The sequence below is a fragment of the Petaurus breviceps genome, unplaced genomic scaffold (genome assembly GCF_028583685.1).
Source record: "Petaurus breviceps papuanus isolate PSGF00001 unplaced genomic scaffold, PetGlider_PUasm1.0 173, whole genome shotgun sequence".
NCBI classification, from domain to species: Eukaryota; Metazoa; Chordata; class Mammalia; order Diprotodontia; family Petauridae; genus Petaurus; species Petaurus breviceps.
In genome coordinates, this window is record NW_027185759.1 from 17377696 (window position 1) to 17404816 (window position 27121).

At 41.0% G+C, this 27121-nt stretch overlaps 2 protein-coding genes across 2 annotated transcripts in view; one reads left to right on the top strand and one right to left on the bottom strand.

Moving 5' to 3' along the window:
* VEPH1 (ventricular zone expressed PH domain containing 1) overlaps positions 1 to 27121 on the bottom strand; it is a 196176-nt gene that overhangs the window by 150970 nt on the left and 18085 nt on the right. The window contains exon 3 of the mRNA XM_069083457.1: positions 21068 to 21242. Coding sequence (XP_068939558.1) covers positions 21068 to 21242 — 175 coding nt within the window. The remainder of the gene's footprint in view (positions 1 to 21067; positions 21243 to 27121) is intronic.
* PTX3 (pentraxin 3) lies at positions 1805 to 10888 on the top strand. Its single transcript, XM_069083453.1, has 3 exons — positions 1805 to 2246; positions 3183 to 3539; positions 9690 to 10888. The coding sequence occupies exons 1-3, from the start codon at positions 2114 to 2116 to the stop codon at positions 10301 to 10303; spliced, it is 1104 nt and encodes a 367-aa protein (XP_068939554.1). The 5' UTR covers positions 1805 to 2113; the 3' UTR covers positions 10304 to 10888.

Consider the following 27121-nt stretch of genomic DNA (forward strand, 5'->3'; position numbering starts at 1 on the left):
CAGAGAAAGGCAAAAGATAGTCTCTGCTCTCAAGGAATTCACAGTCTAAAGGGTGCTATAAATGGCAAGATCCTCTACCAGGTTGGGCTGGCCAAGAACCATTCTAGGCTACCAGTAGTCACAGCTTTTGAATCTGTCCCTCTTTTGAATTTCTGGTCCCAGACACTGAAGGCAGAGCTCATGAAGTTGGGCTTCATGGAATCTGGTTTCTAACTCAGCCTGAAGCTCTAGGGAGGCATCAAGGGTCTGTATCTCTACTTTAGAATGGTTTCCTACTTCCTGAAGGAAGAACCATAGTCTTGGTTGGTTCATGTGAAGCTGGGATCTGGTAGGGTTTGAGTAGATATGTGACCATCACTTTCTCTAGGGAGATTATGGAACTCCCTAAATAAAATCTGGTTTTCAACTCTGCATCCTTCCTCCCAATACACATACATACTCACCTCCCTAGGAGTCTCTATCAGGTTCAGATGAGACACCAGCACACTACAATAAGAAGAAACACCTCAGAATCCACAGGAGAGATCCAGGAGGCTCAAATACATAGCTTGATCCCCAAACCTTAGAGAAACTATCAAGAGATCTCGAATAGGTAAATGGTCCTCTGGTGAACACCAGGCAACAGTATATTCTGGTGACTGGTCACCAATTCAAAGAGAATTAACACTTGGTTTGAATTCCATGATGGATCTCTTTCAGAGACAAAGATCAAATCTATACCTATATCTATATATCTTTTCGGGGGGATGAAGGCAGGGCAATTGGGGATAAGTGAGTTGCCCAAAGTCACATGGCTGTCATGCATCTGAGGCAGGATTTGAACTCAGGTCCTTCTAACTCCATGGCCGGTGCTCTATTCACTGTGCCACCCTAGCTACCCCAAGATCAAAAATATTAAAAGCTATAATAAAGGGACACTTTGGATCAATTAAGAGACGCATTACTCACCTGCTCAAAATGCCAATTTTAAGAGACCTAAAATTTGAGGCATAAAATCAGCATGTAATTCTAATAAGACTTTTACTCAATGCTAGAAATTTAATGTGTGTATGGTGAGGAGGAGGATATTTACTCTTCAACTGAATTGAAGATAGACCCCCTCCCAAAACGAAACAATAGAAGTGTGAGCCAATTTGAGCTACAAGCTCATAAACATACTTTAGCAAAGAAATTACAAATAGTCACAACCTAAATTCACTATTGAAATATGATCCTCATCTCCAAGCCCTGTAGAGTAAGCTAATTTCCTTAGAGCTATATATTCACAGAAATTTACTACTGGGAGAAGAGAACAAATCTCTAAGATTTGTCCAGGTCTCCCTGTCCCTCCCCCTCCCCCCTTACTGGGTTTATGAAGCTGTCAAGGTTTTGTTTAGAACTTTACAATCATGATCAAACAATGGTAGTGGGAAGTATGATTAAACTCTAGCTGGAATGAAAAGATAGGTTCCTAAAAGATAGGGCATTTCTATTCACTGGATTTCATCTTTGTTTAATACTGGAATTCATCTATAACTCCAGGCAACTGAGGCACACAACAATCAGGGTACAGGGAAGAAAGAGTAAAAACAAAAACAAAAAGTTTGGGGACTAAAAAAATACTCCCATAAGCCCCCTCTCCTTTTCCAAGGGGAGGGGGACCTTTCCTGCCTTTTTTTCCAGCTCTGATGTATTTTTCTTCCTACCCCACAAGCAGCTTTCTTGTACACCAGATTGTACAAATTCACATTACAACATCTAATTCTCTAGGGGCAAGTCTCGAAAAAACATCTTCTCCCCCCAGTCCCCCCCCCCCCCCCCTTCTTTCCCCTCCCTCAATTAACCTGACCACAGAGCAAACCTTGGGGGTTTGGTGTTGCCTAACTTCCCCGCCTCCCCTAGCCCATCAGCCCCCTCCTTCTCCTCTTCCTCCAATAACCAGAGGCACTCTCATTTCAGCCCCCAACCCCCGGTGCCACCAGCATTCCTCATTCATTCACTTTCGGCAGCCCCGGACCTTTATTAAGAGGTTTCCCAGCCTCCTGCTCCCATTCTCTTCTGCTCCAGGCCAGCTCCCTCCCAGCAGACTTTTGCAGAAATTCGGAAAAGTACATTCTCTGTCTCTTCCGGAGAAATGCAGAGTCTCCGAGTAATTCTGTTTTGCGCTTTCTGTTCTGCCTTGGCGGCTGAGGACAGCGATGACTACAATCTCATGTTCGTGAATTTGGATAACGAAATAGAGAACGGAATACATCCCACTGACGACAGTAAGTGCCTGTTAACTGTTTCTCTGCTCCCCTCAGCTGTTCCAAGCCTACTCTGTGTGAATTGGGGGTGGTCAGAATTGGAGCAGGCATTAAGCCATTTCAAGAAGTTGCCTTTGAAAAGAGGGAGTTCTTTAGAGCAGAGGAATCTTTAAAAAGTAATTTAATATATGTACAAGGAAGGGAGGAGGACAATAAAGTGGTGTGAGAGGCGACCCGAGGAACCCAGCCAGCCATGGAGAGTTGGGCTCTGGATCAGGAAGATTGTTCGAATTGTACCTTTGGCACTTATCTGTGAGACTGTGGCCAAGTCACTGAACTTTCCTGGATCTCAGTTTCCGTGTGTAAAATGAAAGGATTGTACTAGATGGCCCCTAAAAAAAAAAACCTTTCAATTCACAGTGTGTGGTCCTTTGGCCCTAAGATCAGGGCTCAAATTCTGCCCTCTGACACGCATTCTGACCCTGGCTAAGTTTCAACCTGTTATTACCAGGTAATTAACAGTGTAAGAGCGGAATTGTGGAACCTCAATTGCAGAGGGGGTGTCCATATTGAGGGTTCCCATTCCTCACACTGTGTAAATCACAGGTCCATCTTATAGTCCCCTCCTCCCCCCAAGTGGTTTACTACAGAGAGAAGTCATCGGAAGCAGATAAAAAATTTTTGACCGCCAGGGCCTGCATGCAGCCTCAGGGTTTACGTGCACTACTTGTCTGAAGGTCTCTGGGAGGGATGTGGAAGGTGGAACTTTAAGATACAGCCTATTAGACTTTACCCGAACCTCTCAGGAGCTTGAGGGCAGCGGGCTTTGGGCCAAGCAGAGCCGGCTAAGGAGGAGAGGGAAGAGAGGGAGGAGAGGCGGGTGGGCCTTTGTCCAACTCCTTGACTTTGTGGGCGCGCAGGTGGGCCCCTGAAACTAGGGTCTTCTACTTCATCCAGGCCCTGCGTGCGACTGTCGCCAGGAGCGCACAGTGTGGGACCAGCTCTTCATCATGCTGGAGAACTCTCAGATGCGCGAGAACAGACTGCTGCAGGCGGCCGAGGATGTCTTGGCTGCTGAGCTGCGGGGTCTGCGCTCCGACGTGGCCCGCATGTACGCCTCAGCCCAGCAGCCAGTCCGGATAGCCAGGACGTTAGACGAGCTGCTACTGGCCAGTCGCGGCCTGACGCACCGTCTGGTCAAGCTGGAGAGCGCCTGGCAGAGGGCGCCCGACGCAACAGGGAACACGCTGCTTCCTGTGTTGGAGGAGCTGCGCGCCCTGCGGAGGTGGGCTGGACAGCGCTCGCTGCCTGCAGGTAAGAGAGAGCCTCCTACCCCGCCTCATCTCCCTTTGTCTGGCTGCCCGCCACCCACTCAGCTGAGTTTCGCGTTGGGCGCTGGGTGAGTCTCATAGCCAGAGAGACCCTAGGAACCAAAGAGCTTTAAAGTTCGCTTAGTCTCTGAACCCAGCCAGGACCCAGCCTTCGTTTTTTCTTGAAGAAAGCCTTCTTTAGTGCTTTTGATAGCATCTCCAGAGCATAGATTTAAGGCTGGGAGGGCCCTCAAGGGGTCATCTACCGCATCCAGCCCCTTCAGCTTATGGATGAGGGAACTCAGATCCAGAGAGTTTTAATATACGCATCCATAAAATGGGAACTTAATAGCACCATCCACCCTCCAAGAGGTTTTGAGAGTCAAATGAGATGATGACTCAAAGTGTAATATCAATGAGTTATTCTCCATCATAAGGTCATAGATTTAGATATGTTTCAACTAACTGGGAATTTAGGGATCCTCGAGCCTCATCTTTTAGGGGTGTGGGATTTACAGATACTGGCACTCAGAGAAGTTACATAACTTGTCCAATGGGACAGAGATATTAAATGGCAGATATGAGATTTGAATCCAGATCATCCAGCCCCAAATCCAGCCTTGCGTCCCTACATCAAACTGCCCTCAAAGAAGTTTGTTCTCCAGAATACACACACACACACACACCCTCAAGTCACAGCTGCTTTCACCTTAAAATGCACATAAACTATTCAACCTTGGAATTAGCCTATCAGTTTAAAATCTCTTGGCTCATTAAAAAAAAAAAAGTCTTCTCAGCCTCCTTTCCCTCAGCTGCAGATTGGCCTGGTCCTGAGACCTAGGCTTCAGTTTAGCTTTGTTGCTGTTGAGTTGTTTCAGTTATATCTGACCCTTCATGACCCCATTTGGGGTTTTCTTAGCAAAGATACTGGAGTGGTTTGCTATTTTCTTCTCCAGCTCATTTTACAGATAAGGAAACTAAGGCAAATTTTTCCAGAATCACACAGCTAGTAAGTGTCTGAAGACAGATTTGAACTCAGGTCTTCCTGACTCCAGGTCCAGTGTTCTATCCACTCACTGCACCATCCAGTTTACTTTTCTTGTAAAGGTTGGGGCAATGTCTAACTTTAGGTTTGCGGACTTTTTTCCAGCTTGATTGCATGTCTGTAAGGACAGTTCTGATTGATAATAGCAATCAGCACTTATCAAATCTCATCTTTTGAGGGGCCAGAGGAATTCTCCTTCACTGCCTCTCTAATGGTATAATGAAGTGAGCTGGAGGGAGGGGGGGGGGGGGCCTGGAAGGGTCAGGGAGTGATAACTTTGTAAGATGGGATTTGGGACAGCTACCAGGAGGCAGACTGCCAGTTAAAAATGTCTCTTAGGAACAGGTACATTTGTGTTTCAGTTTTTTTTTTAAACTTTTGTTCTCTGAAAGGATTAAAGAGATCATCTAAATAAGAGAGTATCAAATTGGACAAAACCTATCATAGACTTATTTAGTGCTTCAGAAACCTGGGTGTAGTCCCAGACTTTGAGAGGTCACCAAATCCCTCATTTTACAGCCAAGATAACTGAAACCAGAAGCTTGGGTCTCCTTCCCCTCCTCCTCCACCCTACCAAAGTAATTTTTTAGAAAAGAAAACAAGTGCGAGTGACTTTGGCTTGGTAGGCAGAAGGATGCTTTGTGTGGGTCACAAATATGCCAAACCTCCATGATCTGGTGAACAAGATAAAACCAGGGGCATGCTGGTAGATGTATAACAACCAGATCTGGGGTAGCGAGAATATACATGTATTACACGCTTTTATGTTGAATCACTATTATTGACATTTTTTTCCATCACCTTCTTAACTCTAGACAATCAACAAAACTCTAAATCAAGTCCTGTTCTGGAGCCATTTGCCAATTTCTGAGATGTAATGCTTACACTGGACATGTAGCAATCAGCTCTTACAGATCAGTAGCTGCAACTCCAGGGCATCCCTCTATCTATATAACAGAGGACTTGAAGGGAAATGTAATTTCTCCAGTTCTTTCCCTGCTGCTTTAGGTACCAAATAGACAATAGTGTCCCACACTCCAAAAGACCAAAGAGAACATCAAAACTAGGGGAAAGGTAAGCAGTCAGAAGATCTGTGTTCAAATCCTGATCCACTAGCTTCAATTCAAGAAGCATTTAGTAAGTATCCATTATGTATCAGACCCTACACTAATAGCAGGAGACACAAAAAAATGACACAGTCCCTACCTTCAAGGACTTTAACATTCTACTCACTATTTTTTTACCTTGGGCAAATAATTTGATCTCTGTCAATCTCAGTTTCCTCACTTGTAAAATAAAGGGGCTGAGTTAGCTTTAAATCTATGAGCCTGTTTTTTCCTGTTGTAACAGGAAATCAGAAGAAGCTGACACCACCCCCTCCTCCCATCTGCCTGGTTGTCTGGGAGTTGCCCCAGTCCAGTAGATTCTTCTGGCCACCCCTGTTACTCAGTAAAACCCTTCCCTATCAATGGTTGGACCATTGAAGGGAGGGAAATGCAAGCAACATTTGAAATTTTATTTTAATAATAAAATTGTCATATAGAAGCATGAATCTCAATTATACCTTGAAGACTTAGATTCCAGGATTTCTTCAGTCTTGTTTGCTAATATATCACAAAGACAGACTATAATGGCAAAGTATTGGCTTGAGACATATAATGAGAAATGTTTAATAGTACCACAGGGGAAAGTAACAGAAAATTAATGATAATAGTTGTCATTATTAATTACCATTAAATTTAGTGAGTTTAAGCAGATTAAAACTTCCAACATTTCTAGTGCTTTAGAGTTTGAAGAGTGTTTTGCATATGTTATTCCATTTGAACATCCCCCAAACTCTGTGAGTAGCTACTAGAGGTGTTATTATTCCCATTTTACAGGAAAGGAAACTGAGGTTTACAGAGGTTTGGTGACTTGCCTATGGTTACACAACTAGCGTTAAGGTGTGACATTTGAACCTTGGTCTTTCCAATGCCAATGCCAAGACTCTGCCCAATATATCATGCTCCTTCCATTAGCAGTATGAAATTAAATGTAGGTGGGTATGGTATGAAGACAGATGGTCATTTTTGCTACCTTACTAGAATACTATTTCTGACTAGTACATTATAGACTGAAAAACATTGTCTTGAGTTATTTAGGTAATACTAGAATATCTGGAGAACCAACCACTCTTTGATTTTCACTTTTGTGCATGGAGAGTGAAGAGGGCACTCTGTTGGTAGCAAGGAGATGTGGTTTCCAGTGAAGGCATTGTCACTAAGTAGCTGTGTGGCTTTGAATAAAAGCTCTTAATCTCTTGAGGCCTCAGTTACCTCTTTTGTAAAATGAGGAGCTGTAGTCAAATGATGTCTGGGGTACCTTCCTTCCCTAAGTCCTATGATTCCATGAGTACTGGAAATCATTACCTAAAACCATGCATTTCTGATCTTTAAAATCAATAAGCAAAGTCAGAAATCCTAAGCCAAATTTGATTGTAGTTTCCAAAGTGCATCTGTGTCAAACTTAGTACTTCTTTAGGAATCTTCTCCTCACTACTCACAATAACATTTTTAGCAACTGGTTTGGATTTCTTACGTCTTGGTCTGCCGCCAGCCCAGCACTTACTGGACTTCCTAATCATACTGTTATTAGTCTTCTGAAGAGTTGATTTTCATTTGCTCTGGCTTTGGATAAAAGAACCAGAAAAATAACCAATTAAGTAACTAATCAGAATGCCCCTGCATTTTAAAATATGAGTTGCTAGAATGGGTGGGAGTTTCACAGTGGTATTGACGTAGGCCTCGTGTAAGGGTGGGAAAACCACCCTTCCTCATAGTTAGTCATCCCTCAGAGATAATGGGCTCCTCTTGGAGGTAAGCAAACGCTGGCAGATAAGTGATCAGATGTGTGTAGGGAGGATTCTTGGTCTAGCATGGTTTGGATGAACTAGATTTCTTCTGAAATCCCTCCTGTCACCATCAGCAACAACAGTGGCTAGCATTTCTGCAGTACTTTGAGATTTGCCAAACATTTTATGTAGATAACTTCATTTCATTCTCATAATAACCCTGTGAAGTAGGTGATATTATTATCCCTGTTTTACACATGAGGAAACTGAGGCCAGAAGAGTTAAAGTGACTTGCTAGGGTCACAATTTAGTCAATGTCTCAGAGTTTGAGCTCAGGTCTTTCTGACTCCAATTCCCATCATACCGCTTAATCTCACTCATTGAGATTCCTTGAATAAAATGGAGGAGAGAAAATGTCCAAAGGGATCACAATTTGTTTGGAGGACCTTTTAGTCCCTTAATCTTCAGTGAACTGAATTCACTGGGATCCTTTGGGGAAGAAGCCATGATCAAGTGAATTTTTAAAAAGAAGCAGTATCTCAGCAAAAATGGATTGAGAGAAAGCTCAGAAAATTGGGGTGCATTTAATTGAGTTCCTTTATCCTGGAGGAACTGGGTCTAGACTGTCTTATGTTGTGGGCTCTAGAGCTAATTGAAGGCAATGACTGACTGTCCTGGGTTCCTTTGCATCATGCCTGCTCCTGTATGTGCTCGATTAAACATGGTGCCATCCAAAGAGTGCTAGCTTTGGAGGTAGGAAGCCTGGGTTCAAATCCTGGCTCTGACTCTTACTACTTCTGCGGCCATGGCCAAGTCAATTCAGCTCCCTCTGTCTCTGACTCTGATTTATAAATTCAAAGGAGCCGATGAGCTGATCTTACCCTATCATATTAGAATCCTCTCTAGGACTACTTTCTAGGCCACTCTGTTCTCCCAATGGGAGAGCCATTAGGAAGAGCATATCGCTTTACATGGTACAGATGCTCCCAGAAAATTGTGCAGAGATTGAATACTTTATATGCATGGGGAGTAATTTGAATCTTAGGCTAACTCAAGTCAACAGGTATCAGTTAAGCTTCTCCTATGTGCCAGACTGTGCTAAGTGCTGGTGTTATCAAGAAAGGCAAATGTGTTGCTTTGGGCCTCAAAGAGCTCATCCTGTAGTGGAAGGGGCAACATTGCAAATAACTGAGGACATAGGAGCTATAAGCAGAGTCATTGGAAAGGAATCTCAGAGGCAATAGTGGGGCTGACCAGGAAAAGTCTCTGGAAGAAGGTAGGACTTGAGCTAGGGAGCTGGAAGGCAGAGGTGAGGAGGAAAGAGCATCCCAGGCATAGGAAACAGTTACTGAAAAAGCATGGAGTCTAGAAATGGAGTGTGCGACCAAGATACATCAAGAAGGACAGTGTTGCTAGATCAGAGAATAATTGGAGGGGAAGAAAGCAGAAGGAGACTGGAGAGGTAGGAAGGGGCCAGGGTATGAAGGGCATTAAATACCAAACAGAGCATTTTCTATTTTTTCCTGGAGGTAACAGGGAGCCACTGAAGTCTGAATTTGGGGAGTGAAGAAAATCATTTTGACAGATGAGTGGAGGATAGATGGGGGAGATGGGACATGCTGGGCGAGGACCCAATTAGAAAGCAAATGCAGCTCTCCAAGTGAAAGGCAATGAGGGTCTGTATCAGTGTGGTGGCTACATGAGTGGGCAATCCCTGCACTTCACGGACTCATCTTCAACTGGGGAGATAAATAGACATGCAATCACCTGAAAGAAAAGAACACTAACAATTAGGAGGTGTGGGGAAAAGGCTTCTTATACTTAGTGACTCATGAACTGAGCCTCAAAGGAATTCCAAGAGTGAGGTGGAAGGGCATTCCAGGCAAGGGGAATTCCCTGTACAAGTTATAGAGATGGTAAATAGGATGCCAAGTTTGGAATAGCAAGCACACCAATTTGCCTAGAAACTGGAGTGTGTGAAGCAGTAATAAGAAATAAAGCTGGAAATGTTGACTAGAGATAGATGATGAATGGCTTTAAATGTCAGATAGAGGGGTTTTATCCTCGGTGATAAAATCAAAGACTCTTGAACAGGACATCACCTAAACCTTTGCACAATTTTTTTTTTCCTATGAGATCATTTAAAAGTCTCTCTTTGTTACTCCCCCCACCCCAACTCTCCACTTCCAGGATACATTCTGAATGGATCAGTGCACTATGGAAACCTAATTCAATTGCTGCTCATGTGTCTGTCTTTCCTTCTCCTTCTATTATTACAGGTTGTGAAATGGCACTTTTGTTCCCAATGCGTTCCAAGAAGATTTTTGGCAGTGTTCATCCAGTGACTGAAATGAAACTTCACGCCTTCAGTGCCTGCATCTGGGTCAGGGCAACTGACGTGTTAAATAAAACTGTTTTGTTCTCCTATGGCACAAAGAGGAATCCATATGAAATCCAGCTCTACCTCAACTCTTGGTCCACTGTGCTCGTGGTAGGGGGAGACCAGAACAAGCTTGTTGCCAGCTCTGTGGTTCCCCTAGGAACATGGACCTATCTGTGTGGCACATGGAACTCAGAGGAAGGGGTCACATCTCTTTGGGTCAATGGAGAACTGGCAGCCACTGGCTCTGGGATGGCCATAGGTCACATCATCCCAGAGGGTGGGATTCTGCAAATTGGCCAAGAAAAGAATGGTTGCTGTGTGGGTGGGGGCTTTGATGAAACATTGGCTTTCTCTGGAAGGCTCACTGGTTTTAACATCTGGGACCGAGTTCTAAGCAGTGATGAGATCCAACAAACAAGAGGAGATGACTCCTGTAATATCAGGGGCAATGTTGTTGGGTGGGGAGTTACAGAAATTCAGCCACATGGAGGAGCTCAGTATATTTCTTAAGTTTTGAAATATTCCAATTGGAAACCAAAGAAGAATACTGTTACATTCGACCTCAGTGCATGATGGAAACCTAAGACCAGTGAAGGGGAAAACTGAGGCTGAGGAGTTTGGAAGCTCATCCTTAAGTGAGCTGTTATCTTGGCAAAATAAGGAATAAAGATGGAGAAGCTCGAGTGGGGTGTGTGTGTGTGTATGTGTGAGTGTGTGTGTGGTATATGTTTACTTGGTGCTTTCAAATTGAATACTGTACACTCAAACATAATTAACTAGGACTTTTGTTCAATAGAAAAACAAAACCAAACCATGTTTTCTGTTTTCCTATGGGTGGCTTTATTTTGGCCAGATACGAATTTTTTTATTGAAAGAGACATAAAAATAACACGTGCTGTTTATTATTCATCATTATTGGTATATACACTCGAAAAATATAATGATGAAGTATTATTTATGCTATGATGTGACTTAACAAAAACAAATGTAGTTTACTTGTTATAATCCACTGTTGTATTTGGAGGAGATGGTTGTATAAGTTATATTGTAAATTGATTTTGTAATAATTTTATTAAAGCTATTTTTGTAAATTTCTATTGTCAATTTTAAGAAAAGTGTTTTATCTAACTAACTCATCATTTCTAACTGTAAAATTTGAACTGAGCTATGGAAGCCAACTCACACTCTTGTCTTTCCACAAAAGTAGAGGATTTTAGATCTTAAAGTACAATTTAAATATTCACATTTGCTGTTTGCCAAGGGACATCATATACTTCTTTTAAAATCCACTTTGCTATTAAGCAAGAAACAAGAGACCAGAGTGGAAGGAAGGCTAGGTTTGGAGTCAGAAAACAAGGGGCCAAGCTCTGGCTCTGCCATTTACTCATTGTCTGGCACTGGACAAGTCTCTTGGCTTCCCTACACCTGTTTCCTCATCTGTAAAATGGAAAGGAGTGGGCTAGATTATCTCTAAGGTGCCTTGCAGTTATAAATCTATGACTGGTGTGTATATGTCACCATATTGCACAGGCCACTTTTTTTTTGAGGGGGGAAGGCAAGACAATAGGGGTAAAGTGACTTGCCCAAGGTCACACAGCTAGTAAGTGTGTCAAATGTCTGAGGTTGGTTTTGAACTCAGGTCCTCCTGACTCCAGGGCCAGTGTTCTATTTACTGTGCCACCTAGCTTCCCCCATGCCACTTTTTCTTTACCAGTAAAATGTAGGGAGTGGACAACATTGTTGTTATCAATCTCCAATAATAACAGGGGCCACTAAACTGTTTATAAGGATTCCTGCGGGATGCATACTGACTTAGAAATCCACATATCAACGTTATCTGTATTTTACTGTATTTTCATTGATTTTGTTAATTTCCCAATGACACTTTAATCTGATTCTGGCTGCACTCAGGGGTGCTGTGGGCCTGCAGCCTGTTGACCACATGTTTGATGCCTTGGGACTAGATCACCTCTAAAGCACCTCCGGCTCTAAATCCTACTGTTCTCCAAGTCTTGCTAGGCTATATAACATGGACATAACTGCACATTCTTCTTACAATGACGACCAGGGCAAAGCATCAAAAAGTGCATAACTCAAGGGTAGCAAGTTAGAGTTGTTGATAGAGGGATCTAGGAGACTGAGAAAACAATTCAAATAATTCCCATCACTAAAATAGATAAATGAAAAATTAATGAAAAAGCATTTAGTAAGTGCTTGCTATGCTAAGCATTGAGAAAAACAAATACAAAAGTAAAGACAGTCCTTATATGCGAGGAGCTTATATTACAAAGCAAATGGGGGAATGGTGGCCAGGGAGGGGCACTTTGGTTCAGAAAGTTACAAAGATGGCAAGTGGGGCCATAAGGAAGTAGATTAGCACAACCCATCCAGGGACCATGACCCTGGATATTTGACCATGGTTCATAGTTACAAAACTGGAGAGCTAAAGAAATGGAGGTAAGGAAAGGCGCAGTATGGGAACTGCCCCCATAAACTGCAGAGCCGAATGCAACCCATCTGGGGAGTTAGTTGCCAGGGGGCACATAGAGGTTAAAAGACTTGTTCAGGACCATCTACCTAGAAAACGTCAGAGATGGGATATGAAGAGATAGGATGTTTTCTCGACACCAAGATTTTCTATACATTATGCTATGCAGTCTAAATATCATGGAATGATTGAATGTGTGGAGCTGCTATGTTTTAAGTCATGTAAAAGAAATAACAATTCAAGTGTATTAGGAAATGGAATTATACTTAATTTAGATTTATATACATGTTCATATTTAGACATATATATTAAAATATATAATTTAATATTAAAGAGAGTGAAAGGCAGCATGGCAGAGTAAATAGAGAGCTGACATTGAAGTAACATCTGGCTTTGATTTCCACCTTTGTCACATACTGACTGTGAGACCCTGGATATGTCCTTTGACCTCTCAGTGCCTCCAGGCACTCTAAGTTTTTAAGTTGAAAAGAAGGAATTGAGTTGATTGAGAAGAGGAAGCTCTTAACATTTATGAAATCACAGGTTTGATGTAAAAAAAAATCTATAAAGGTAATAGTTGAAGTATTATGTGCCTCATATCACAGATGAAGAAGTTAAGGCTTCATTGACTAAGCTAATAAGTGTTTTAACAAAGATTTGAATCCTGGGCTTTAAATTCCAAGGATATTATTTTAGAAAATAAATATATTTTCAATTAATAATAATTTATTTTTTTCTTAATCTCAACAAATGAGAAAAGAAGAGAAAAATAAAACCCTTGAAAGAAATATGTATAAAGAAAAACCTTCCCACATTGGCCATGTCCAGAATGTCTGACTTATTTTCTATCCTCAATCCATCACCTTCCACTAAGGAAGTAGGTAGCATGTTTCATCATCAGTCTTTTCAAATCATGGCTGGTCACCACAATGATAAAAGTTCCTTCACTTTTCAAAGTTGCTTTGTCTTTACAATGTTGTCATTGTATAAAGTGTTTTCCTGCTTTTTTTTTTTTAAGCAATTGGGGTTAAGTAACTTTTTCAAGGTTACACAGCCAGTTATTTCTGGGTGTGGTGCTAAGTATCTGAGCCCAGATTCGATCCCCCAGGTCATCCCAACACTAGGGCTGGTGCTCTTACTCACTGAGCCACCTGGCCGCCCCAATGCTATTTGTTAACTCCTTTTTTTTTCTTTTTGGAGGGCAGTTGGGGTTAAGTGACTCACCCAAGGTCACACAGCTTGTTTTTGTGTTGTGTCTGAGGCCAGATTTGAACTCAGGTCCTCCTGACTCCAGGGCCAATGCTCTATTCACTGCACCACTTAGCTGCCCCCTGTTTTCCTGCTTTTGCTTACTTCTTTCTGCATCAATTCATATATTTATCAAATATATATCGAATCATATCAAATCTTCCCAGGTTTATTTGACACTGTCCCCTTCATCATTGCTTAAGATTCAATAATTTCATGGGATATGACACTATTTTTTCCTCTCTAAACTATGCTGCTTTCCCCAGGAACTTAGAACTGGGCTTTGAAATTAATCTTATTTCCACTCAATTGTTAAGTGCTACTTGAAGAAATGACTGTTTGAGAGGTCTAATGACTAAATGTTTTCATCTTTCTCTTTTACCCATCTGTCAGCACCTCTTGTTAAGGGTTTGGTTGAGTAAACATAACAGTCTTGTACCTTCATTCACTCAGGTATACAGTGAGCTCACTGGTTCAGGCTGTTGTCAACTACAGGCAGTATTATACTAGAAGTTTCCCTTTACAACTGTTTGCTGTTCATTTTTTGTTGTTGAATCATTTCAGTCATATCTGATTCTTTGTGACTTTGTTTGGGATTATCTTGGTTCAGATTGTGCACTGGTTTGCCATTTCCTTCTCCAGCCCATTTTAAAGGGACGTCCTTTTATTGACAAAAACAAAGACAACTGAGCGAAAGCCTATCACAAATATAGTGTGTCTAACTAACTGTCCATCTAATTCAGATGAATAGAGCAGTTCCGTGGTCATTTATTAGCTTAAATGAGGAATGCCCCAAGGATACAGAGACGTCCCTTTTACCAGCGGCTTTCAGAGGGAAGTATAGAGTCTCTCTAAAGCCTCCAGCTCCTTGTTCTACTTTATAGCAACATCTGCTGGTAGAACGAAGATGGTGCACATGTGAGCAGGTTCCAGAAGCTGCCCTGTTCTCCCTGGTGCGTGGCTATCTCAAAACTGGTTTCTGTATGTGGGGGTGAAGTTTTGAACCATTTTCTACTTTACTACATTTGTGTGATAATAAATACTCATAGATTTAGAGTGGGAAGGGACACCAGTACAACATCCTAGTTTTCCAGATGTGACTGAGCCCCAGGGAGACTGGCAACTTGACCAAGGTCATGATAGTAGTAAGGAGTAAAGTGGGATTTGAACCCAGATCCTCTGCCTCCCAATGATTATTTTTCCCATTCTTCCACTGTGCCTTTGCTAAGTTCACCTTTTAAGTGCTGAAATTATTTACTTAGTGACCTGTTCCATCTTTAACAGTGTCTTTTCTCTAAGATGAATTAAGCTTTGTAAAAGAGAAAATGGGAAGCCTCTCTGGGCAAAGAAACCAACCTTTATTAAGAGAAACAAAGGTGTGGTCTACAGCCCACCCAATATGGTCTGAGAACACGAGATACGGAATTCACGGTTATTGATGGGTCTTCTACAGCAAAGTCCTCAGAAGCTGATTCATGCAAGGTTGCATTTTGCAGCTCATTATGTCCTAACTTTTCATGATGTCTCAATCAGCCCTTGGCAAGACTTGCTTACTTTATCATTCTAATGTAAATATTAATATATAGGTATGATTATTAGGGCCACATACTTAAGATAACATACTTTATAATCATTTAGTTACACTCCTAAGGTTATCGAACACAGGAATTTCCCAGAGACTACACCATAGTTTGGTTATACACAGGGTAGTTGGTTTGTTTTTTTTACCTGGGACTATGTTTAAACTATAAATCACACAGTTATTTCTTATCCTAATGATTATAACTGATTAAAGATTAGCAAGGCAACACAGAGCAAAGCACTCCAGGCATTGCTTGCTGATCCTTTTCCTTTTAGCTTTTAATTCTCCTTTGGACAATGAATTAATGGCTGTGCCCAGATTTACTGGAGGAATTTTTCCTAATACTGAAACTGGTGAGAGTCCCCCAGTGGTTTGAGGTTTATCTTATGTAGCCAAAGAAAGGAGCCCAATTTATCACAAAGGACTGGGCATGTACACTTGACTGTGACTGCTGATAAGTCACAAAGGACTTTGGATCTTAGAGCTTCACAGAGGGCATTTTTCCCCTTGGCACCCGAAAGAGGACATCATAGAGCTATTCTTGAGGTACAAGCAATGCCATGCATTTTTGTTTCTGGACCCCAAATATAATTTTACCAAAGGATTCTCCACATATCACCCAGATGTACCTTGAATTCTGTTTTGAGATACTTTGTGTCATGTGCCTCCAAATACTTTTGTGGTTCTTTTGGGGGGCTATGGCCTTTCGTTGCCACATACAGCATTAATTTCATTATATGCCATATCATACAAGTTATTAGAATAACAAAAAATTTAGAGCAATTCATATTCAGAAATCTTTCTCTTTGCTAATGGATATGTCAATCATTACCTCGTTGCAGAGAGGTGGGCTGCTCAAGTTTCGGAAACAGTTTAAGACCATTAAAAACCATTTGTAGCATCAACACAATTTCCAAAGGGTCTGATATGCCTAAAAAAAGCCCATCAACTTAGCAATGACTAGAGCTAGAGTGTTTTTTTTTTGGGGGGGGGGGTTGCAGATCTGTGATTTATTGGTATGAGGAACTCCCAGTGGGGTGACTCCCTTCTCATCTGTGACCATTTAGTTCATCAATATCATCAACAAGCCTCTGTTGCTTCTGTTCCAAGAGAGTTGCCAAGGGAACTGAGAAATTATTTACCTGGAGTCCTACAGCTCATCTGTGGCACAGGTGAGACTGAGCCAAGTCCTGATTCCAAGCCCTTCTCTCTATCCATTATATCATGTTCCCTTGAAAATCAAGCACATGTGGGAAATAGTGGAATGACTTATTTTGCCTTCTAATGAGTTGATCATTTTTTCATTTTCTTTATTTCCAGGTGGAAGTATTCTCCTTGAGGGCAAAGGCTATAATATTTTTGTCTTTATGTGCCCAACGCCTGGCATGTAGTACTCAAATATTCAGTACTCCAATGGATCTCTGACCTCACACATTTAGAATGTTCCTTATAATAATTCCCAGCTCCTCCCAATTTTCCGTGCCTATCTTGTGTGATTCTTGTGTTAGCTCTCCCATTAGCTCATGAGGAGGGCCTTCCTTTCTTTTCCTGACATTGAGGAGATACTAATGGAGTACTTGGGTATCATCCTTTGCCCTTTGCACATGACCTCTCAGTATTAAAAAAAATGCTTCATAAATTGAACTGAATTTACTTAACTCATTCAATAAAAATCTATTATGGGAATACCTACTATGTGCTCTCAAACTGTGCTAGACACTGTGGGGAATTAAAAGAAGTGTAAGGCATGGTTCTTGGCCTCAAGTAGTTCAGAGTTTTAGCTCAAGAGAAATCAAAGGTAACTATTAGCATGTATCTGAATGGCACTAAGTGTTTCTGGGATATTTAATTAAAGATCAAACATTTATTTAGTTTCTTCTGTGTACAGAACATTGTACTGGATGCCAGGGGACATAAAAGGTGAGAAAAATCATGTTTGTCTCCTTGTAAGCTTAGAGTTAGATAGATAGGTAAGGAAGGCAGAGGGAAGCTGGGTGGCACAGTGGATGGAGCACCAAACCTGGAATCAGGAAGACTCATTTTCCTGAGTTCAAATCTGGACTCATGCACTTACTAGCTGTGTGACCCTGGGCAAGTCACTTAATCCTGCTTCCTCAGTTTCTTCATCTGTAAAACAAGCTGGAGAAAGAAATGGCAAACCATTCTACCATTTTTACCAAGAAAACCCCAAATGGGGCCACAGAGTCAGACATAACTGAAGGATTGAACAATAAAGGAAGATAGACAGATGATTACAATATGAATCACATGTAATAGATGGCATAGAAATAGCAAGTGGTTTGCCTAAAGGTAGCAGAGCAGAGATTTTAATTCAGGTCCTGTGATGCTGCCCTGAGTCAGCTCTCTGTCAAGCCTTCTTTCCACTGGACCACACTACCTGAATCACATCAAGGAGGTTGGCTTACTGACAAAGACAAACACAGGCAACTTTTCTCTTCTGATTTCCAATTTGAACTGAAGAACTTTCATATTAAAGAAGTAATATTCAAATAACACTTTAAGGTACTTAGACCTAGGAGCCCTGGAGGTCACTGAGTTTACTGTTCTCCTTTTATAGATGAGGAAACTGAGATCCAGAGAGGAGAAGAGTTTTGCCCCAGGTCATACTGATAATAAATGTCAGGGTCAGAATTTGAATGCAGGACCTCTGACTCCTGACTTTTTCCATTGGATAACACACTTCCTCAACTTTGCACACATTTTTACACTGGAGCTCTTGAAACAGTTCTATTTTTTTAATATTTGATTTATTTGTTTGTTTTTAGTTTTCAACATTCACTTCCATAAAATTTTGAGTCCTAAATTTTCCTCCCTTCCCAAGACAGCAATCTAATATAGGTTATACATGTACAATCATATTAAACATATTTCCACATTAGTCATGTTGTAAAGAAGAATTAGAATCAAAGGAAAAGCCACAAGAAAGAAGAGAGACAGAGTAAGAGAGACAGAGAGAGAGACAGAGAGAGAGAGAGAGAGAGAGAGAGAGAGAGAGAGAGAGATTTGATCTACATTCAAACTCCATAGTTCTTTCTCTGGATGTGGATAGCATTTTTCATCATGAGCCTTTTCAAATTGTTTTAGATTCTTATATTTCTGAGAAGAGCTAAGCCTATCAAAGTTGGCCACCCCACAATCCTGCTGTTCCTGTGTACAATGTTCTCCTGGTTCTGCTCATTTCACTCAGCATCAGTTCATGTAAGTCTTTCAAGGTTTCTCTGAAGTCCACCTGCTCATAATTTCTTATAGCACAATAGTACTCCATTACATTCATATGTCACAACTTGTTCAGCCATTCCCCAAATGATGGACATCCCCTCAATTTCCACTTTTTTGCCACAACAAAAAGAAGTGTTATAAATATTTTTGTACTTTCCCATTTTTATGATCTTTTGGGGATACAGACCTAGAAGTGGTATTGCTGGGTCAAAGGGTATGCATAGTGTTTTAGCCATTTGGGCATAGTTCCAAATTTCTTGCAATAGTGCTGTGAGAGAGGGAGGCTATAGCTCTCATTCTCCCCACTTTATATATGAGGAAACTGAGGATTGGAAAAGTGAGGTCACTTTCCTATGGCCATAGAGAGGGAGGATTCAAATCCCTATCTCTTCTGACGCTCCATCCGGCACACAACCCTATACACATAGCCTCACATTTTAATGACAATGTCAATGAACAGAAATATGACTATTAAACTTTAATGGAAGTCAGTCAGCAATCATTTATAAAATACCTACTACATGCCTGACAGTTACTTGGGTTACAGAGAAAGGAAAAACTAGTTCCAGCTGTCAAAGAACCCACTGCATAATGGGGCAGACAATATGCAGATGGCTACATATACAAGATATATAGAGATAACCTCAAGGGGAAATTATTAGAATTAAGAGTTTAGAGAAGAGTGAATGAGATTTAGGAAACAGTGAATCAGGATTGAAAACACTAAAATCGAAGATGTGTGAATAACTTCTCAGTGGCATATTTTGATTCTACCAATCTAACAGATTCCTCCATTCCTTTGGAAATCAAATGTTCATTTGATAAAGCATGTGGAATCCAAACGGCAGCTGATACATTCCATATGGGAGGGAGGTAGGATGAAGTCTGTGATTTTATCAGTTTTCAATGACTCCTGGTGTTGATGGCACATATTTAGGAGGGAAAGGAGCCCTTCACCAATTTAGATCAGCAACTTCTACGTAATTACAATCTTAGAGAGTTATTTGAGGAAACTAAGAGGCAAGTTCTTGCTCCTACCAAATATTATCATTAGTTTGATTTCACATATGTAATGGCAAGCACAGAAGTAGTTCATACCTTGTTTCAGCTATTGAATTAACAACTTGTTTCAGTTCAAGTTTCTTTTGAGCCTTGTATCAAGTCTGTTAAGAAACAGAATGTGTGAACCCCACAACTTGTGAACCCTAGGACTTGTAAACTCCTGGTGAGGATCTAATGACTGTATAAGGAGAGCCTCAGGGTTAGAGACAGACAAAACCTGAGAAGAGGACTCTTGTGGTGGCAGAGTCAAGAAGGAGAAAACTTGTGGTATTCCAGCACTCTGTTTGTCTGCTCTGTCTGTGTTGAAGTTTGTTTGTGATACTTTGTACAGAAGCCCTGGGACCTTACTGGAAGCCCTGAAAGAGGATTTTCTGGTTGTATGTTTACCAAAGTCCTGGAAGAGGATTTTGTAGGTCCTGGGACTTTATTGATGATTTGTGCTGACCTCTTGGACCTTTTTTGTGGGTCTGTGTTGATTTCTTTGTTGATGATTTGTGTTGAGTTCTCAGACTTTGTTGGTGGGTCTGAGTTGATTTCACAGGCAGATAATGAATTTATGATGGTGCCAGCAATGTCTATGAATATTATTGTGGCTCTGTTAAGTTTTTTCTTCCCAGAAAGAGGAGTTGTGAAGGACTTGAGGTGGACTGGACACTGTGAGCTTCAATATGGAACTGGAACTGGATGAAGAACTGGACAAGGAGCTGGACAAGGAACTGGGAGCTGCCTGCCTTTGAACCCAGGTGACAGTTGAAGCTGGGACCATGGAAGAGGAACCATGGAAGCTGAGAGCCAGCCTTGAGTCGAGCTGAAAGAAGACTTTACTTGGATGCTGTGTACTGACTGAGAAGATTATGATTTACTGTGACCTAGGGGTGGAGAACTTTGACTTTTCTACTTTGTGATTGAATTAAGGATTTGATGATTGACTAAATGAATGGACTTTGTTTAAAACTATGTGACCACTTTGGTGAAAATGATGTGGCCATTTTAGTGATAAGTTGTTGAGTTATGACATAGTGAATGCTGTATTTTGATTTTCTGTGATAAGTTGTAACATTGTGAATGCTGTATTTTGATTTTCTGTGAATGTTTTGCTCTGATTTGTTATTGAATAAATAGAGAGCTCACTATACTATGTAATCAGAACCTTGAAAGCTGTTCATAATAGTAGTCCTCTGGAAAGCTGCTTATGCATGGCTTTACAGCATATTACTTTACATTTTGCAAAGAACTTTACGAATTTTATTTCATTTGATCCTCATAACAATCCTGAGAGATAGGTGTTATTATTATCCCCATTTTACAGATGAAGAAACGGAGGTAGACAGAAGGTAAGTGACTTGCCCAGGGTTACACAGTATCTGATCTTCCTGACTCCAGGTTTAAGGCTCTATTCACTGCACCACGTAGCTGCCTCTAATACAACAGCTTTGTGTCAGTGTTAGGAGTTGAACCCAGTTTTTCCTTACTGCAAGGCAGCCCTTCTCTCCACTACACTATGCTGCCCTTCAAACAATACTTAATCTACATAAAACATCTTCTCTTTATGAAACACTTGTCCAATTTGACCAGATTGTTTTTAAGCACAGAGAACTCGATTAGTGAAAAACCACCTCCGAAGGTGATCTCAAGTTCAGGGTTCCCACTGTACCTTGTAGAATGCTCTTTATAATTGCCTCTGTGTGCTCGGCCAGGAGATCTGGGTTGGTAATTGCAGCCAGGGACAGGTAACTTGACATATTTCTGCAGAGCTCCTTGTTACCCCTCTGAAGGAATTTCACTGCCACTGGGACGGCTAATGCCATCACAGGAGGTCGATTATAATTCTGAGGAAATATAAGCAAACAACAGATGATGAGCCACCAATGGACCATTCAAGAAGTTGTTCTTTGATGATACTGTAAGTGTTACATTTGAATTAATGAGACCTAAAAGGAAACAGATGAACTGGTGTGAAGGCAAGAAAGTTGGGACTGTTAGGACCTAGTGTGAGATTATACAGTCTAATGTTGACCTTAAAACCCAACCCCTTCATTTAACAGATGAGACAGTGTCACCCAGAGTGGTTCACCCAACATTATACATATATTAAGTGGCAGGACAGTATTGGGAAGTCTTCTGATGTCGATGACTCCAAATTCAACACTTTTGTTTCTCATATTTTGCCAGAATGGGCATATTCTCTCCAGAAGGAGGTTTCCTTGCCCCAGGCCAAATTTCTTAGACTGAAGCCAGAAACACTCCAGCTAGTTAGTGACTTCAGTTTTAAAGCACTTTGTAAATGTAAAGAGCTATAAAATGACTGAAGACCAGGATGCTAGCCTAATTAAGGCACTGAAAGCAAGGCACAGGATGGGAATGAGTCAAAGCTGAGACTGACAATTTTGGTGAGCAGCACAAAGTCCTTGAATGAATTTTGTAGTTCATGAGGTAGAAATAAAATAAAAGTAAGACAATTTCAGCAGTGTGTGTGTGTGTGTGTGTGTGTGTGTGTGTGTGTGTGTGTGTGTGTGTGTAGAAAAATCATTCACCCAAAAGACTCACAGATGGAGGTCATTAACAATACAAGGCATGGGTAGCTTCCTAATTTAATTTTTTTTTTATTTTTCCTACCTGGAGTCTCTAATCAGTTGTTTCTGAAGAACTTTAACAAGTGTTAAATTTTAGAGCTCTATAAATTTTGATGCCCTGGGACAAGGCCCTAGCTAACAAGTCCTAATTATGGTTTGTGGAGACAGCACTGAAGTGGAAGGTAAATGGAGAGGTAAGAATCACCTTCCCATTGAAGTCTAAGTGCATGGACCTTTTTGGTTCCCCTTAAAGATAATCCTCAATTTCTACTTTCATCATTGACTTGATACATGAAATTGTCTCAGTAATAGCATTCCCAGATAAAGTTGAGAAATTTCTCAGATTTTTTTTTACCACTATTATCTTTATTTCTGTTTGTTTTTGAAATTTTTATTTTTTCAATTACATATAAAAACAATTTTTAACATTTGTTTTTTTTTATTTGATCTCCAAATTCACTTACTCTGTCCCTTCCCCCTCCTTGAGAAGGCAAGCAGTTTGATATATATTGTACATGTAAGCAACCACTTTGTGCCAGTCTCTGTACTAGGCACTGGAGATACAAAGACAAAAATAAAGCAGATCAGAGATCTTCCATTCTACTGGAGAATGCAACATATGAACAGAGAAGTCAATCCAAAGTAATAGGAGGTTGGAAGGAGTTTGGAGAAGGGAAAATGTCTTGATTTGCAACAACAAAAAATGAAATAAAATGAAATTTGACCAGCAGGGTGTTGATATAATTTTTTGACAAAATTCTAAAATCTGTTATTAAAGAGAGATTTAGGAATAGGAGAATTGCTCACAAAGACCCAGCATAGCTTCATCTAGAATAGTTCATGCCTAGCTTAATCTTATTTATGGCCTTTTTACAATTGGCTTACCAGGCTGGTAGACCAGAAGGATGAAGAACTAAGGCTAGGCTGTGATGGAAGCATCAAAGACAAGAGCAGGAATAAGATGAGCCGGGGGAGGGCCAGTAAGCAGTCACCACGGCACACCTAGGGCCTCGGGCTGAAACGGAATTTTCTAGCTCTTGCTGTTGTTCAATCATTTCAGTCACATTCATGACCCCATTTGGGGTTTTCTTGGCAAAGACACTGGAGTGGTTTGCCATGTCCTTCAACTTATTTCACAAATGAGGAAACTGAGGCAAATAAAATGAAGTGATTTGCCCAAGGTCACACAGTTAGTAAGTGTCTGAGGCTGGATTTGAACTCAAGTCTTCCTGATCCCCAGAAACCCTCTTCATATTCTGCATTCCTAAACATACACTCAATACCAAAGAACACTGCTCTCCTGGTAGCTTTATTCTTTGGGATGTTTCCTGGCCTAATGAAACAGAGAGATTTAGCATTTAGCAGAGAAGTTAAAGATCTGCACCTAATACGGGATGGGGCCGGAAGTGTTGCAGAATGAACCCTGTCCTTTTCCAGGTGATGAAACTGATGCCCAGAGGAAGGGCTTTCCTCCACAGCTGGCAGGGAACAGAGACAGACACACATTCCATTACACACCACTGCCTCTACAGAAAGCAAGATGACATCTGAACCTTCCCAATAAAAGACTCCGTGGAAAGTCTTTTTGAAATAACTTCTTACATCAAGAAGGTCAATCTCCACTAAATGAATTTCGTGGGTGTGAGCAGAGGAGCAGCCTTGTATATGGAAGTTTTCTGCTCCACCAACCCGATTCAAGACATTGGATGGAGCCTTTGGTTTGGTTCGTGGCCTCTAGGTCATCAATCCCAGAAGCCACTCTGACCCCAAGGACTCCTGCAGAGGTAAGTGTGTTTCAGATTACTTTTACTGTGGGTATATTTGTCCGGCTACATTGAGAATCCATTATAAAGAGCCTGTTGTTCAATTATGTTCACTCCCGCTAAATTAATAGCCCATAAAACCACAGGCTTACATCACCTCCACTTCCAGGGCCCTCTCCTCCTACGATTTCATTTAAGAAGGCAAGCCCCCAAATACAGATCAGTTATGGGAACAATATGGCCCCAGGGTCCTCAAGTGAGCAAGCCCTGAATCCCCAGGCCCTTGGAATGTGGACCCTCATATGGTCTTCATTAGTATTGTTATTTAGTTGTTCTCCAGTGACGTCTGACTCTGGGTGACACCATTTTGGCAAAGAGTGGTTTGCCATTTCCTTCTCCTGCTCATTTTATAGATAAAGAAAACAGGGTGAAAAGACTTGTCCAAGGTCACACAGCTAGGATCTGAAGCCAGATTTGAACTCAGGAAGATAAGTCTTCCTGACTCCAGGCCTAGCACTTTATCTACTGCACCACCTAGCTGACAAAGGGAGGAAAATGCAGATGGGTGGGGGAAGGGGTATTGGAACTTTCTCCTAGTTGCCTTAAGGTATACAGATAATCTGTGATTCTTCTGGATCTGTGAGGTCTTCAGATTTGTGGATTAGGCCCTCCCTCCCACTTTCCCCAAAAGAGTAAAGGTGGACTGGGAGATGAGGAAGTATACAGAACTAATAAATGTAAAGATCACAGATTTTCGAGTTGGAATGGACTTTTTAGGTAACATAGTACGGTCTTCTAATTCCATAGACAAGGAAATAGGTCCAGAGGGGTTAAGTTTATTCTGTATCACACATGGAAAGTACTTCATCTAATAGTAGTGTTGAAGTTTTACAAGTAGAAAGGACCTCTAATAATTAGATTATCTAATCCAGGCCAATAACATCCCCTACTTTTATAGAGGAGGAAACCAAAACCCAGAGAAATTAAATAAAATCAAATTAATAAGCATTTATTAAATACCTACTGTGTTCCAGGCACTGTGTTAAGTGACTTTCTCAAGGCCACACAGGTAAAAAAGGCAGAATTTGAACCCTCAGCCTCTGATTCCAAATATTCTTTCCAGGAAATTTTGTCATTTCGCCTACAATCTAGAAATTTATTTTGAACTTAATGCTATTTTGAATTGTCACCACTTCTGAGAAAATGACTTCTGTAAGATAACTGGAATTGGTTGAAAGTGTTGAGAGTTCCATGATTCGAAATACTCTTTGCTTTTGTATTAAGAGATTTGCTGAACCAGACCATTGTCACTCACCCATACTCTTTACAATCCTATAGAATGATAAAGTGTGTTAGAGTTGGAAGGGACTTTGGAGGTCATCTCATCCAACCTCTCTTTCCATGATGGGATCTATTCTACAATAGGACATCTCACAGCTCATGCTTTACAGGTATATAATGCTCTACAGGTTAGAGTGCCCTACTCACAATACTGCTGGGATGTAGGTACTGAAATTTTGAAGTTCAGAGAGAGGTCAAGCATTGAAGGATTTATCTTGGATTTGAACAGGTATCAATTTACGATTTTTGAGATTATATTCTAGTACTGCTTTTTTAATTTGAATTCAAGGTAAACCATTCAATACAATAGTGTTACAAGTCTATGCTCCAACCACTTTGGCCAGTGTCAATCAGTTCTACGAAGACCTACAATATCTTCTAGATATGCCACCAAAAAAGATGGCACATTCATCATAGGGGATTGGAATGCTAAAGTAGGAAAACAAAAGACAATTGCAATGACCTTGGGGTACAAAATGAAGCATGGCAGAGCTCAATAGAGGTTTGTCAAGATAACTCTTTTTCAACAACCCAAACTACACAGAGACATCACCGAATGGTCAATATGGAAATCAGATTGATTATATGGTTGGCAGCCAAAGGTGGAGAAACTCTATACAGTCAGTTAAAACAAGACCTTGAGCTTAATATGGCCGAGATCTTGAGTTTCTTATTGCAAAATTCAGACTTAGATAGAAGAAAGAAGGAAAACCATCAGACCATGTAGGTATGACCTAAATAACATTCTTTATGAATATGAAGTGGAAGTGATACATAGACATAAAGGACTAAACCTGGTAGATAGCATGCCTGAAGGACTATGGACAGAGGTACAGGAAGCAGCGACAACAAAGCAAGCACTGAAAAGAAAAAGGAGAGCAAGAAAGCAAAATGACTGTCTGAAAAGGCTTGGTGAGAAAGTGAGGAAGAAGGAAAGGGAAAGGAGAATGGGAATGACATACCCAGCTGAATGCAGAATTCCAGAGTATAGCAAGGAGGAAAAGGTTTCTTGAAGAAGTAATGCAAAGAAATCGAAAACAATAGAATGGGAAAGACAAGAGATCTCTTCAAGAAAACTAGAGATATCAGGGGAGTATTTCATCCAAAAAAGAGCATGATAAAAAACAAAATGGTAACATGCTCCTTAAGGGAAGTAGAAGAGATAAAGAAGAGGTAGAAAGAGTGCACCACAGACTCATACGAGAAAGATCTTAACATCTCCCATAATCACAGTGGTGTGCTTACTGATCTAGAGGCAGACATCCTAGAGAATGAAGTCAAGTGGGGCCGTAGGAAGCACTGCTAACAACGAGCTAGCGGAGGTGATGGGAAGTCAAATGGGGCCATAGGAAGCACTGCTAACAATGAGCTAGCGGAGGTGATGGGAAGTCAAATGGGGCCGTAGGAAGCACTGCTAACAACGAGCTAGCGGAGGTGATGGGATTCCAGCTGAGCTATTTAAAATCCCAAAAGATGATGTTGTCGAAGTGCTGCAGTCAATATGCCAGCAAATTTGGAAAACTCAACAGTAGCCACTGGATTGGAAAAGATTAGTTTGTGTCAAGGTCTTAAGGAAGGGTGATGCCAAGGATTGTTCAATTGTGCAATGCCAAGCAATTGCACATTTCATGTGCTAGTAAGTTTATGCTTAAGATTCTGCAAGCTAAGTTCCAGCACTATGTGAACTCAGAATCACCAGCAAAGCAGGCTGGTTTTGGAAGAGACAGAAACGAGAGATCAAATTGCCAACATTTGCTGGACTATAGAGAAAGAGAGGGAATTCTAGAAAACATATATATATATATATTTGTTTGTTTGTTTCTTTGACTACACTAAAACCTTTGATTGTGTGGATCACAACAAAATGTGGCAAGTCCTCAAAGAGATGGGAGGACCAGATCATCTTATTTGCCTCCTGAGAGACCTGTATGAGGGCCAAGAAGCAACAGTTAGAACTGAACATAGAACAACTGGTCAGTTTAAGATTGGGAAAGGAATACAACAAGGCTTTATTTATTTATCTATCTATCT